We start from the raw sequence: 15,339 nt of genomic DNA, 5'->3' as shown, positions 1-15,339 counted from the left end.
AAAAGGAGGACAAGATACACCTAAGACAAGTGGGTCAAATCCCGACTTTGCTGCTTTTTACTTTAGCAGGTGGGGTAACGAGACCCAACAGTCGGGTCGCCTCTTCACTGCTAGGTGGGCTTATTTGGAGAGCCAAGTGCCAAAGAGTGGACCTATATGACACAGCTTCTTACTGGACGAGTATGGACCAGAAATTGTGCCATATGTTTTTTGTTTTGTTTGTTTGTTGTTGTTTGTTTATTTTTTTAACAACTTTTTTTTTACATTTTATTTTTTTTGATTGAGAGAGAGAGAGAGAGAGACAGAGCACAAGGTGGGGAGAGGCAGAGGGAGAGGGAGACACAGAACCCGAAGCAGGCTCCAGGCTCTGAGCTGTCAGCACAGAGCCCGGCATGGGGCTCGAACCCACAAACCGTGAGATCATGACCTGACCTGAGCCGAAGTCGGATGCTTAACCGACTGAACCACCCAGGCGCCCCTGTTGTTTATTTTTTTTTTAATCCCACACTTTTCTGGAGCCTTTTCTCTTAAGTTGTTATCACCACTAAAAGTTTATGCTGACAGGTCCTTTAAACAATGCCCCATACAAGTGCGTGCCTATTTTTTTTTCCCCTTAATTTTGATTTCCTACTGTTGGAAGCCAGAGGTCCAGCCATTTGTATTCTAAATCCCAGGCATCAGCATCCTTCCTAATGGATAAATAAAGAAGTGCTTCATAAAACGCATCTGTGAAAACCCTTTGAGTGACAAGGAGAATCTGTGGCTAAATACGAGTTCGTTCATTGTAGGACTGATGTAGAAAAAGAGCCTCCCCCCTTGGGCAGAAGTATGAATGTCAGCGTAATGAAGGAGTGTACGTCATTGTGTCTGCACGACTCATGTTGCAAGCTGACGTTTAATAGACAAAAGATAATGTCCGGCTTTCGCGCGAGATGTTCTCTGAAGGCTACTGGCCCATAAATCTAGATCTAAAGAATCTGGGGTGGCGTTTCTTCGTCACCGCACGGCCAGCTGCCTGCCTCGCGCTGTGCGCCCCCTCAGCGCAGTCACAGCAGGAAGAGATTTGTGAAGTCCAGGGGAAATCGAGATGTGTTGGCATTGTTTTCTGCTGATTTCCCCAAGAGAGGGAATCTGCTGGACTCTAAAGCAATGGGGCTTCTCAGGTGCCAGTGCTGCAGGGCACAGAAATTGCAGCTATAAACTCACCAGCATCAAAGAGCAAGTGATTATAAGAGGGGGAAAGGGGGGCAGCCATGGCGGGGGGGAGTTGCCTCTGATTCCCTTTGTACCAACAAAGGGAGAGGCCAAGACCAACCGCATCTCACGTGTCACTCCTCCAAGAACACAGTGGTTCTAAGAAGTTAGCAGCCACCCCACTCCGCTTGATAGTCAGCTCTGAGCATGCATTTTGGGGAAGTGTCCAAAAGGCCATTTTTGTTCTCACTGCTGACTTAGGCATGCCATCGGCCGGGAGGGATGCACTTTGTTGGTTTCTCGTGACTGCAGGAAAAGTGCTTTACCAAACAACAAACAACCCCCTCCCCCCAGATCAGGTAAGGAGCTTGATGTTTCCAATGGGGTTGAGACCACGGGGCACCGCGAGTATGAAAAATCCAAAAATGCTTTATCAGGCCCCATGGCGCTGACAATGCAGCAAAGCCCAGCTGGAACCGTGGTCAGCTGCCAGAGGTGAAATCGATGTTGGGCTCAAATGATCAGAAATATAACATGCAAAATGTAATTCCCCCTAAAGGGGGGTTGCAGCCCGGCTTCTTCCAAACAGTTTCTGGGGAGGGTCTTGGGTGTTTGCCACTATGTGTAACACAATTAATATCGGTTTGGGACACTCTCTCAAGTCACCTGCGCAAATGTCTCGAGCCATTCCTAACTCTTTTACTTTGCCCCTCCTGTGAGGAGCACAAACATTCTGATGAAAGTCAGCTTTCAGAAACAAACGCCATAAACCTATTTTATTACTTGGAGAATTTAAAAACATTTCAACAGAACCATCACCGCGTTTGTGTTTTGTTTTGTTTTTTCTTCCCTGTGATTCTTAAAAAGAGAGGGAAAGAGAGAGAGAGAGCAAGCGAGCTCACATGATTTCCACAGCTAAATTCTACAAATCATGTTTGGACATCAGTAAAAATGACGGGCAAACCTTTTCGCAAAAATTTCAACCTGGCTTGCCTCGAAAAACATAAAGAGGCTCTCTGGCACTAGATGTCAAATTAATTGCAGGCAAAGTGTGTTACAGTAATTCACTTGGCAGTTTAAGCAAAACCAACGGAACGGCATTAAACCAGATCCCCATATGCCAACGGGGCACCATCACTTTGCTCCAGATGATGAAATTTGACTGTAAATCTTTCCTGCCTTTAGTTGGTCAGCATCGGCACCAGGAAGATACGTCCTCTCCACATTGTGCGAAATGGTTTATTTGCCCTCTTAGGAGGCATGCTGATATATAAATCCCAGGTATGATTATTATTATTTTGAACTATTATTATGAGTTACTATTATTACCTTCCTGAGAGAGTGGGAATGGGGCACGGAAAAGCAGCGGATGAGACAGGACTGTGTGCAAACGCTAAAGGGAGGCCGTCTATCTTTGTTCAGGGCTGTTCCTGTACTGTTTCAGGACAGAGAGGTCATCAGCACTAAAGGGGGTTCATTCGCTGTGTAGACGGGGCAGACAAACTGTGCCCGGGACGGCAGTGCCCGTAAGCCTCACCCTGGTTGAATGATCCTCGCCAGCCGACCTGTTCTGCTCTCGGCTTGGGGGAACCAGATACCTTCGAGGCCCTTGCTCTGCTCCATTTGCTGAGTGCCTACTGTGTGCCTGAGTCTGCGTGACAACCGGAGGGGCAACGAGGAGTGAGACGTGAGTCTCTCCCCGCCGAGGCTGTTTCCTCACGAGCCAGGTAGCGACGTGCAAGGCACACGTCAGCAAGGCACCACGAGAGGAGCTGTGACAGGGGCTCTCACTCAGCAGGCTCCTCGGGCGGGTTGGTCGTACCCACCGTACGGGAGTCTCAGGTAAGCGTAACCTGCTCACGTCCCACAAGTGAGGCGCCAGCAGGATTCTCAGGCTGGTAAGCTTGAGGGCTGTGGTCTCTCACCTGTCTACTCCAGAGGGGGGCTCCAAGGGGTAAGGAGGCAGGTCGTCCCACAGGAAGGAGGTGGGGAAAGGGTCGGGAAAACCTCCGCAGACAAGGTGATACTTCAGCTGTGTCAGAAAAGCTCCATCAAAATGGGGAATGGCATCCCGAGAGAAGGGAGGCACTGGGTAAGGCCCCAAAGGGTCCCCTTGTGACCCCCTAAAAGGCCCCTGGGCTGGGAAGTGGACCAGTGCCATTCCCGTCCGGGCAAAAGGCTCATGACTAATTACACATTTTCCTATGAGGACAGCACCTTGCTCTTAGAATGTAAAGCCTTCCCAAACTTCAATGACTCCCTGAAGCAACTTCTGGCCTTTGGAAAGTGGGGCATCCAAGAAAAACAATCAAGGATCACTTGAAGGCACACGCAGTGCGCTCAGAGAATTATTTCTGGCCGTGGTCTCTGCCGTGGATCACAGGCCCTGGGCTTTCAATCACAAGGTTGAAAGGTATTAACAAGAACTCACGCGGTCCAGGGCAACTGTTTGTGTAAAACATTTTCCTTCCTTGGAATGTAAACGGGTCTGTCTTCATCTAGAATTATTTTTACCGATTTCATCGCCAAGACTTCAAAGTGATTTTTCCCCTGATGTTGTACTTCTGTTGTGTCCCCCCCACCACCCGCCTCCGCCTTCTCCCCAACTTTGTCTTGTGTTTGTGGAGGGCACAGACCCAGCATCCCCAGGATGGGGCTTGACCCACAGGCACACCTGGAAGTGATTAAGGATACCGGAGGAGGAGGAGGAAGAGGAGGAGGGTGGTGCAGGGAGAGGAAAAGGAGGAGGCAAGAGGGGAGAGGGGTGGACGGAGGGGGAGAAGAAAGGGGGAGAAGGAAGGAGGGGCAGAGGAGGAGAAGAAAACCACTCCTTTTCCAACACATTGGCGCTCTTTTTCCACTATGGCGAGTCTGAGCCAAAGGTGACGATGTTCAAAACAAACAGCTCACAGACAAACAAATACTTTCGAAAAATTCCACAGAGTTGCCTCAGGATCATGCCAGGGGTCAAACATGTCATTCCTGGAGAAAGGGAGCAACCTCAACAGTGACCTGGACTTTATGATATTCTAGAGCATTCTTGAGTGAATTATTGTATCTGTCAATGCTTAATTACCAAAACTTTCCCAAGTTATCAGCGACGATAAAATTGACTCAAATAAAACACGCACTAATTTAAGACGGATGTATGTGAATTTTCCTTTGATAAACCTGGCCAGGATTGTCAAGCTGCTTAGCTCCTACTCAATTTGATACTGGCCCCGCCCCCCTTTCTGAAAGGAGGGAAGGTGACTTTTATCAAGCCCGTCTAGGAAATACACATATGCCGTGAGTATCAGTGCTGGCGATACAGGGTAGAAATGCCTCGTTCCGAGAAGGGGGACATTAGATGTTGCATGTGCCCGCTGTAGAGATCCATAAAATTCAGGGAATTTCCTTCCTGAAGCTTGAGGACATTCATATGAATGAAACTGAAATCAGCCGGTGGCTGGAGAATGGCAACTAACCCTTGGCAGTGTATGGAAATAAAAATGTCCCAATAGTCTCAACTCAGGGGCGACCCTCCCACCTCCCCCAACATCAGAGCTCTATTTTCCCACCTTTTCTCTTTAAGACAGGGAAAGGATTAATTTTACTGATTCATCTAGTATCTCTTACCATTTGGACACTTTACGTACATCATTTCAAATTACGGGTTGCAGATTTGATTATACGTATTCTGGAAATGCAAAGAAGTTCCCAGCATCTCATAGGCATGTGCCCGGCAGATGCCAGGTGAACTGTGTGCCATAAGAGATATCAGTATTCCCACTGTCAATCAAGCCAAGGCTGAGCCACATTCGGTCTTCTGCCCCAGATCACACCCCTGGAAAAGATTGAGGTCCATGCTCTGTCCATCCATCGGGGGGGCAGAAGGTCAGCTTTCCATTGCTGGCCCTGGGGTCCTGCTACTTTTTCTCTCAGTGACTATCTCACATAAGCATGAGTGACAAGTGGCCTGAGTATGACAATCACTCCCCGTGGCTTTCCTGATTCTCACCTGGATACTTTCAGGAGCAAATATTTCCTGTTCAGGTGAGGCTCGCAGTCAGACACTGATGTGCTTTTGGAAATACAAGAACCCAACGGTATTCTCCCCAAATCACTGTGCAGTCAACCATATATGAATACATAAGATTAAAATTGCTGCATGGAAGAAAACTATTACGAAGTTGAAAACAAATAACAAACAGAAAAAAAAATATTTATGACGGAGGGAGACGAACTGGTCTCCTTAATTTACACAGAGCCTTCACTACAAAGTGAGAACAATCTAGTAGAAAACTGGATCAAGAACATGGAAAAGTAGTTCCAAGAAGAAGGAATACATATGGGCAATAGAAGTATAAAACTGACCCCCACCTCAACTGCATCCATAATTAAAATGTAAAATTTAAAAATAATGGTGAGATACTTTTTTCACAAGACTTATTGCTATACACTTTTAACATTTATTTTATTTAAATTTTTTTAATGTTTACTTATTTTTTGAGAGAGAGACAGAGACAGAGACAGAGAGAGAAAATCTGAAACAGGCTGCTTGCTGTGAGTTCAGAGCCAGACGTGGGGCTTGAACGCACAAACTGTGAGATCATGACCTGAGCTGAAATCAGAGTTGGATGCTTAACTGACTGAGCCACCCAGGCGCTCCCAGATCAGCCTTTTAGTTCAGAGTTCCTTCCTCACGACAACCGAATCTCTGTGGCTGTGGCAGTCGCGGTCAGGATAAAAGAGACTCTTCCTCCAGGCTTGCTTAGACCATCTGGCCTAAGACCCAGGCTTATTCATCTGCTCCTGAGGTTTTCTTCTTCTTCAAGACTCACTCAACGTGATCAAGTTTTACATTAATCCAAGCCCCTCCCTGGCAAATGCTGACAACCTACTGTCATGATTTTTGCTCATTCTCAGCGCCAAGGCTTTGGGAAGAGACCTGTAGAGGACTGACCGATGCCGTTTCATTACTTAACGTGTTTCGCCACAATTCTACATGCCTAGTTAAGTAATATGTTTGACCAGTTACTGTTAGGAAAACTTCATGAACTGGTAGAACACTTGCCAACCTTTAAAATTACTGATACAATATACAACTCCCCAGCGTGGGCCATGGGCAAGGACAGTAGAAATATACAGCAGTGCTTAGCTTTTATAAGCCTGCATTCCACCTCATCGAAAAGACTGCACCTTGCGCTCCATTAAAATAATAATAAAAAAATTGAATGAAGGGGAGAGGAAGGCCTATTTGAGGAGCTGAAGTTTCACTGTATTAAAAGGAGAACCACCTGTGTTATGCCTCATCCTGGGAAACCACATCTCTTCTTTTTTTTTTTTTTTTTTTTAACGTTTTATTTATTTTTGAGACAGAGAGAGACAGAGCATGAACGGGGGAGGGGCAGAGAGAGAGGGAGACACAGATTCGGAAGCAGGCTCCAGGCTCTGAGCCATCAGCCCAGAGCCCGACGCGGGGCTCGAACTCACGGACCGCGAGATCGTGACCTGAGTTGAAGTCGGACGCTTAACCGACTGAGCCACCCAGGCGCCCCCCACATCTCTTCTTTTTAAGGACTTCTTATCCCTCCTACAGCTGCCATCTGGGCGTCTGCTCGAGAAGCAGATGTTAGGGTCCCCTGTTAACTTTGAGGGGGACCTCAAATTTGGCAAGATGTAGAGTGGATGAGTGGCCGAATGGTCTCATTTAACATCTACTAAAGCAAAAGACTGTGATCTGAAGGGCAAGGGCCGAAGATGAAGGGCAGGAGAAACCATGAAATGTGTTTCATGAGATCAATAAAATGTATGACTTCACTCACTTAATTACATAAATAAAGTTGTTAAAAAAAAAAAAGACTGGGGCACATACCATGCTAAATTAGCGGGGGCTTTATGTAATACGGTGGAAGTAGAAAAAAAAACTGGAAAGGTCACTCACATGCATGAAGCAAGCATCTTTGTAAAAGCTTCGTGCAAAGCCAGAAGGAAAATCTCGCAGCATGGTTGTGTCTGTCAGGACCGGTAAGATCCAAGCTATAGAACAGACCCAGGAATACCGAGGGGGCTGGGACTCAGGATCAGCCAAGACGCCCCACCACTAATCAGTTCTCTGTCCATCTGTTTTAAATCATGGTTTGAAGCATATTTATGTGATAAAGAATTAAAGCTGTTTCTCTTGGCCGTGGAAATAATTGGGACACTCTCTTTTGGAAAGCCACTGACATCGTACAACAAGCATATTCAAAACTGAATTTAGGATTAAAGAGGCTTGAGAGAGCTTACCTTTTTTTCAAAGCATGCTAGAGACCCCTTTCAAAGTTCTTTTCTTTTTTAAGACAAATGTAAGTAACAAATAACCTACCAAGGTCCTAAAGGACTTTCTTGTTTAAAGAGAGAAGGGATGCTGGAGGGCCAAAGACGTAGAGAAACCACAGGGAGAGAGAATGAGAAAGTTGCTGCTAGTGAGCCCAACAAATAAACGTGGAACATTCCAGAAAAGACCTTGCCCTCTCTCCAAAGCACGTGAAATGTGGCAAGTAACTGTCCTGAATAAATACTATTGTTTTAATAATGAAATACCATTGAGGTATCCCCTACTGTGGCTTTATTTATTTGGATTACCTCTCATAAACAGTTCTGCAAGGACAGAATTATTCTGGGGCAGGATTCCCCCAGCTAGAAGTCTCAACGCTGGCCCCCCACTGCAGCCCTGCCCCAATACAAAGCCCACACACGCCCTTTCAATTTTACCACGCTGCCTTGTTTATAAAAACTGTAATATGTAAAGCCAACTGGAGTTCGGCTGGCAATGATATAATAGATGATCGCTCCCTGAGCACAGGGATGCAGGAATGTGGATGTGTGTTTCTGCAAGTGTGTGTGGGGGGGGGGGGGGGGGAGGGGGGGTGCGGCCGGGTGGGGCAGGGACAAAAGGGAACCTGCAGCTTACCCCCCATGCCCTGGTTTTGAAAAGTTAAGACGCCCTGAATTAATTCACCGATGCCAAGACCATGAAAAGAACAAAACCTCAATATATCCTTCCAGTGTGACTTTAAATATGACAAGGTTATCATTTAATATACTATTGTTCAAGAACTGATTTATGGGCTTCTGGGTGTCCCCCCCCCCTCCTTTATTCTCTACTCTAGACTTAACTGGAATGACGGCATTCAGGGATATTGCTTACAATTTCGTACACTGACCGAAAAGTATTTGCTAGATCTAATGTCCACAGAATAATACAAATGACATTTTCATTTTTTCATCTGGGTTGGGAGACTAGATCCTGAAATATGGAGACTCGTGTTCTTGAACTTTCCCTTTTTTTCCCTCATTGACAAGCTAATGTCTTTTCCAAGCATATATTTCAGTCAAAGACTAATGACTCTTTGGAGTATAGCGTCTTCTTTTGCTATTTTGTGTCTCCCTCTCACAAACAGACCTTGAGAAAGGGAGCGTCCAGCAGGAGTCTCGCGGAATTATCTTCCTCGTTAATTTGAGAAGGAGGCAACATCCCCACTTGGGAAGAAAGACCTGGAAGGGAGGGGTGAGATAGGGTCTGGCCAACTTCTACCCGGAGCCCATTTTTTTTTTTTTTTAGGAGTGAAATCAAATAGGAAATTATACCTGCTGGCCATTGTGTGGTCTGTTTGTGAGATAATCTTATCCAGAAAAGAATTACGTAAACGTCCTTTTTATGAAATCCTACACATCTCAGTAGTTCCATTGATGGCCAAGAAAATAGAGGCCCCTGGTTGGCATGCAGCCATCGTCCCCTTTTCCGTTTCAAAGGCAACAGGTCTCCCTTGGCCAACACACCAGCAGTAGCTTATGTCTGTACAGAGAACGTGGGAATCTGTAAGCACCGCCAGGGAGCATTCGGACAAGATCACAGCCCAGCAAGATAGAGATTGCATCTGTACCACAGAAGGCGTGAACCTGGAGTTTTTCATCACACTTAACTGGTTCTCCCTTGCTGCACTGCGTTCATTTGTCCTTTGCTCCCTCAATGCTGAGCCATACGACTACAAACCCCATGAAGGCAGGGTCAACGTTCTCTGGGTGTTCTGAGCGTTGCTGGAGCACGAGTATGTGGCACCCATTCACTCTGCAGTCCTGACTGGCCTCTGGTGTCTCAACACCCAGCCCGATGACACCTTCCCTAGGAAGCCGTTAGAGACTCTGTCCTGTGCAAAACCGACCCCACCCTCTGCCACACCTGAACTTGGCTTTCCTTTGCAGCCTTCTGTCCCTGTAACACGAACACACTTACTTATAATTAGTGTTAACTAGCATGCCACATATTATTTAATATTTAACTAATGGGAAAAAAAAATCTCTTGAGAGCTAAGCGGCAGGCATTGTGCTAAGTTAGTCCCCCTGCCTTAGGTACTGCTGGAGGAATAGAAAAGTGCACAGGCTCCTGAATCAGATACTCTGGGCTTGAAATCCTGAGTCCACCAACTGGTGGCTGTGAGCTCGGGCAAGACCCTTTTCTGTGCCTTGTCTATAAAGTGGGAGTGGACATAAAAATGGAACCTTACAGGGTTATGCAGAGAAATACATTAATTAATTCATGGCAGGCACTAATACAGAGTGAGTGCTCAATAAATGTTAGCTATTTTTGTGCTCTCTATTCTGTAGGTAAGGAAACTGAGACATAAGAGGCGAAGTGACCCCCGTCGAGAAGACCCAGCCTGTGAGCAGCGAAGCCGAGAATTCACTCCAGGCAGGCTTGTCCCCACCTTTTCACCAGCGGGACCCACGAGTCCTTCTCTTCCCGCGGGACCCATGAGTCCTTCTCTTTCCACAGGCCCATGAACAATTTGAGCACTGAACTGTCTTTGAACCTCAGAGCCAAGCATGGGGCCTGACACATTAGGAGCTAGGTAATCATTTAATTGATTGATGAATGAATGAAGGAACCTGTTAAAGGCTGTAGATTCTGATAAACCGTAAGCATAGGGCCAGGCACAGAAAGCAATGTCTAAAGGAATATTGAACATCCCTGAAAATTTCCCAGGTGGAAGTCATCCAAATTATTTAAGCATAAATATAGCATCCTTTAAAAATAAGCTGCCATTTTCTCCAGTCTAAGCCTAACGTGTGCAGCTTTTAAGACACAATCACGCACTTGCTTTATTATTATCTGAAACGATTTTTTTTTCTACCCACGCTGCATGGTTTTCTCCTGTTTTTGGTATACCCAGATTGTTCCATAGGAGATAGACTGTACGGGCCCTGAACTCGAAGGCAATGAGAGGCACGAGCCTCCACGCATGGTCAGAAAGCATGCATCCCTTATTAGACAATCCCTTAATACTGGTGAGCACCCTGAAACTAAACCTTAATGTTGTGTTGGAGATTTTGCAAGTGCAGGACCTACTGGTTGGTTTCTCGCTACTCTCTGTGAGGTTCATCTGGATACTTGTGAAAGTTAAGCGCTGGGACAGCCCCTTTCAAAGGTTAAGCACTGGAACAGTCCCTGTTGTGATATATACTTGGCAACATGTGGCCACCGGGATTGTTCAAGAGCATTCCTATCAAGATCCGAACTTGCAAACTCTCAGCATAAAAGAAGAAACAGAGTTCTTTGTCGGGACAATGAACTTGGGCTGTTGTTTACCAGTGAATGGAAAACAACATCTCTAACCCAGAGAAGTGACACTCGGCCCCATTTGGTGACGCCTCCGCTCCCTTCACGCTGGGCAACAATGGTGCCTTTGTGCGGGGGGAGTCAGGCCTTCTTGCCTGGGCCACTGAATGACCACCTTCATACTCTGTGGCCTTTCCCAGTCCCACTGAACTAAAATATGTAAGGAGACCGAGCCTCCCCCACAGGCGCGGTTATCCCCAACTTCAGACCGAATCCTACTGGCTCACAAATGGACTTTTCAAAATTTGGCAAATTTGCCCCAACACTTTAGAAATAAATAGGATGCTGTTAACAGATTAGAATTTCACAGTCAAGTAAAATTAGCCTTTGGAAACAAATGCGCAGACCCCTCTGTCTCACTGAATTTGCTACTGAAATCAGTAAGTTACAAAGCTCGAGATTTCAAGTTACCTTGGATCCAAGCCTTGGCACAGTTCCTTCATAGCTGCGTGACCTTGGCCAAGCTATTTAACCTCTCTGAGGCTTGGTTTTCTTTCTTGCCTTTAACAGGAGAATGATGGTGACTTTACAGGGTGGCTGGGAGTCTTAAAAAGGCACTTTTGGGGCGCCTGGGTGGCTGTCGGTTAAGCGTCCGACTCTTCATTTCGACTCAGGTCATGGTCTCATGGGTCATGAGTTTGAGCCCTACATCGGGCTCTGCAATGACAGTGTGGAGCCTGCTTGGGATTCTCCCTCTCCCTCTCTCTCTCTCTCTCTCTCTGCCCCTACCCTGTTCTCACTGTCTCTCTCTCAAAATAAATAAACAGATTTAAAAAAAAAAAAAAAGCACTGTTTTCAAAAGCATCTAAAACCTGGAAAAAAAATCTTTTTGGCTCTTATGAGATTTTGAACTATAAAATTAGGTGCTTACTCAAACCCATAGGGATTAAGAGTGATAGGAAAGATTTCTGGGTGGGATCAGGAAAGAGTGGAGTTGCTACAAAGAACTTTGAGCCCCTGCTCAAATGCTTCTGGGAGGGGGGTGGCCATATTGTCATCAAGCCAAAACCAATGACTTCTTCCTAAAAACTCTTCCTGCCCCCTGGTCCCTATTAGATAACAGCCTCAACGAACGCCAAAATTATCCTTAGGATTTCCCTCCTCGTTCCCCACATCCCGCCTCTCACTCATCAGTGACGGGTCTCTCCGATGCCTTGGATCTCTCTTGCTCCGCTAACAGCCCCGACCTTCTTCTAGTCTCACCTGCATTATTGCAGTCTATACTCATTTGCTGCCCCGAGTCCAGCCTTCTTTGTTGCGCGGCCCAACTTCTGTGCTCCCACCAAAATAGTTCTCCTTAAAGTACATTTGGGGAGGGCATTCACTTGCAGCTTCCCATCCCCATGTGGTCTCTGTCCACCCCTCCAGTTAAAGTTCCGCCCTAACCCTGGTTATGTTGCTTATTGGGAGCGTACATCAGAACGACCTCTGTGGAGGGCAATCTGGCAATATCTGTGAAAATGCCCCAGTGCATCCTCTCTGAGCCAACACGGCTACTTGGAGGACTCTATCCTGCAAATACACTCGCGCACGGGAGGAATGATGTCAGCACAAGGTTACGGGCTACGGCACAATTTGTGATAGCAAAGGACTGGGAACGACCCAAACGTCTATCAATGGCGAATCGGTTCACTGAATTATGAAGCATCCACACAGTGGAATACTCAGCAGTTGTTAAAAAATGAAGAAATCATTTATATGCTGATTTGGAACCATCTCTAAGATGTATTGTCAAGGGAAAAGAGCAAGGTGTGAATAGTGTAGTGAAGGGGAGGGTAAAAGAATATATAAACATATTGTCTTGTAAATGCATAAAAATGTCTAGAAGGATATACAAGGAAATGGTAACATTGGTTCAGAAGAGGAATTAGGTGCTAAAGGAAAAGGGTAGAGAGAGATCTGAAAATACATAAAGAAAAATCACATCTATGGATTTGATATATATATATATATATATATATATATATATATATATACACACACATAAATATGTATACATACATACATTTTCTATCTCATAGTTTTGACTTTGAACCGTGCCAAAGTATGACCTATTAGAAAGTGAATGGTTTAATTACACATATGTTTTTAAAAATCTAAGTTAAAAAAAAATCTCGCTTAAAACAAAAAGACTGAGCACGTAAGCCAGGTGCCTACTTCCTGCCTTCTCTAAACAACGGCAACACACAAATGGCACCCCCACCCCTCTCCATCTCACACCCGGGGTTCCACACTGACCTCCTTGGAATACAGCCTTGAGCACAACAGATTCCTGTTCAAGACGCCCCACATTCATGGATCCAGCCCGGAGCTCATCCACCTCTCCAGCCTCTCCCATTTTACTCCACTCCCCACCATTGTTTCTGTGCCCAGCTCCCAAAGCTACGTTACCTACAGTGATCCGTTTCTACCCGTACTGCCGTCCTCCCATCCTTCTACTCGGAACGTCCTCCCAAACAAAGCCCAAGCCCTACTTGATTCCAAACCTCAGTCCAAATCTTCTTTCTCCGTTAAGTCATTTCAGAATCTACCACTCAACCTTCCATCCCCTGGCCTGGAAGAAATCCCTTCTTTTTTGAAATCCCAAGCACAGTTTTCTTATCTCCTTATGCTGTTTATCACTGTACAGGAGATCACAGATCACTTTGTGTGTGTTTATCCACTATCATTAAATGTTTGCTAGACACTGACTTTATGCCGTGTATGGAAAGGGGTGATGGGGACACAGGAGAAAGCCAGAGTAGCCGGACTCCTGCCCTCACGGAGATTACAGTCTTCTGGAGAAGACAGGCAATAAACAAGACACCAAACCTTTGATGATCACTTTCTGTAATTTCAACGTGGAGGAGTAAAAAGTTTATCCAAAATGTTAATTGTTTGCCCAAAGTGACATCATAATGCTGCAAAGGCTAATAGACCCATATTTACATTTTTTAACGTTTATTTGTTTTTGAGAGAGAGGGAGAGACAGAACACCAGCGGGGGAGGGGCAGAGAGAGAGGGAGACACAGAATCGGAAGCAGGCTCCAGGCTCTGTGCTGACAGCTCAGCACACAGGCTTGAACTCAACCAACCCTGACATCATGACCTGAGCAGAAGTCAGAGGCTTAACGAATGAGCCACCCGGGCGCCCTCTAACCGACTCATATTTAAATCCCAACACTGGAGGCTCCTGGGTGGTTTAGTCGCTTGAGCGTCCGACTTAGGCTCAGGTCATAATCTCACGGCTTGTGAGTTCGAGCCCCGCGTCAGGCTCTGTGCTGACAGCTGGGAGCCTGGAGCCTGCTTTGGAATCTGTGCCTCCCTCTCGCTCTGCTCCCTCTCCCGCTCGCACTCGCTCTGTCTCTCAAATATAATAAACGTTAAAAAAAATGATAAATCCCAACACTGCCCCAAAGCTATGTTACTCTGAGCAGGGTTTTCAACATCTCCACAGTAGACATTTGGAACCTACTAATTCCTGTTGCCATCACGGGAGCTGTGATGTGCATTTGCAGGACACCGAGCAGAACTTCAGTGCCTGGGTGTTTGTTTGTTTGCTTTGTAGAAAAACCCAGGAACCATTTGAAAAATGAAAAACTTGAAAAAATGGAAAACAGACAATTACCCACCTCACAAGATTATGACAGAAATTAAGTGCAAAAAAAAAAAAACGTGTTTGAAATGCGTATGAGTGCTTTTATCAATAAGGATGCTAACATCGAGTTGGCTGATTTGTTTCCCCCTGTGCCCGTAGAAGCGAGGACAAGATCTCTTCTTAGGACCTTCTCAGTCCAAACTAGTGTTCAGTCCAAGAAGTGCCCCAATTGCGGCCATGATTTCTGCTCTAAGAGAGTCGCTCTAGAATCATTGCCCAGAACTTGACTCCCTTGGGAGGATGTAGGAAAGGTGTTGTCAGGCTGCCTTTCTTTGCCAGACAGATGGATTCAACTCCAGTCAGAGTCCAGGCTCCCGGCACTTGGACAGAGAAGCTGAAATCAACATAATCTGACTCTGGGAGTTCTGGATTCTATAAAAATGCCACATTAAGGAAGGCGGGATTACCTGGCTGTTACGACGTCAGGCTTTAAGATAACATGGTCTTTTCAAATCTTTATTTGCACCTCCAAAATCATCCTCGTAAGCCATTTACTTTCCCATGCTATTGGGTGCTGTGAGCATTTAGGAAGTGTTCTCGGGGTGTTGGGAATTAACAAGGCATTTAGGGAGGTTTTAAAGGAATAAAAAACCACAATCAACAGTGACTTGGAAGTGTCCACAGAATTCTTGTCCTGGCAGATCACTGCTGTCGGGTACGTTTGTAAGGAAATCTTAAGATGATCTCAAAATAAGTAAGCATCGTTCTGAATTCCAGGATATATTTTCAAAATGGAGAAATGGATCAAGTGAGGGCTGTCCCTAACAGGATGCCTAGATACCAAGAGACTTTGGTAAAAAGTCTTTCTTTAAAAAAAAAAAAAAATTTCCTTAAAAGACGGGAAAGCTTTCTTTGGTTTTGGGGT

General features: G+C 45.8%; 1 protein-coding gene across 1 annotated transcript in view; it reads right to left on the bottom strand.

The window, feature by feature from the left end:
• Positions 1 to 13,240, bottom strand: part of LOC128778185 (WW domain-containing oxidoreductase-like) — an 80,530-nt gene extending 67,290 nt beyond the window's left edge. The window contains exon 1 of the mRNA XM_053906688.1: positions 13,076 to 13,240. Within this exon, the coding sequence (XP_053762663.1) occupies positions 13,076 to 13,129 (54 nt within the window). The 5' untranslated portion in view covers positions 13,130 to 13,240. The remainder of the gene's footprint in view (positions 1 to 13,075) is intronic.
• Positions 13,241 to 15,339: the final 2,099 nt, after the last annotated feature.

This window comes from Panthera pardus, unplaced genomic scaffold (assembly GCF_024362965.1).
Source record: "Panthera pardus isolate Hobbes unplaced genomic scaffold, ASM2436296v1 HiC_scaffold_19, whole genome shotgun sequence".
NCBI classification, from domain to species: Eukaryota; Metazoa; Chordata; class Mammalia; order Carnivora; family Felidae; genus Panthera; species Panthera pardus.
Note: the sequence above shows the minus strand (reverse complement) of the source record. Positions and strands in the feature narration are given on the sequence as shown.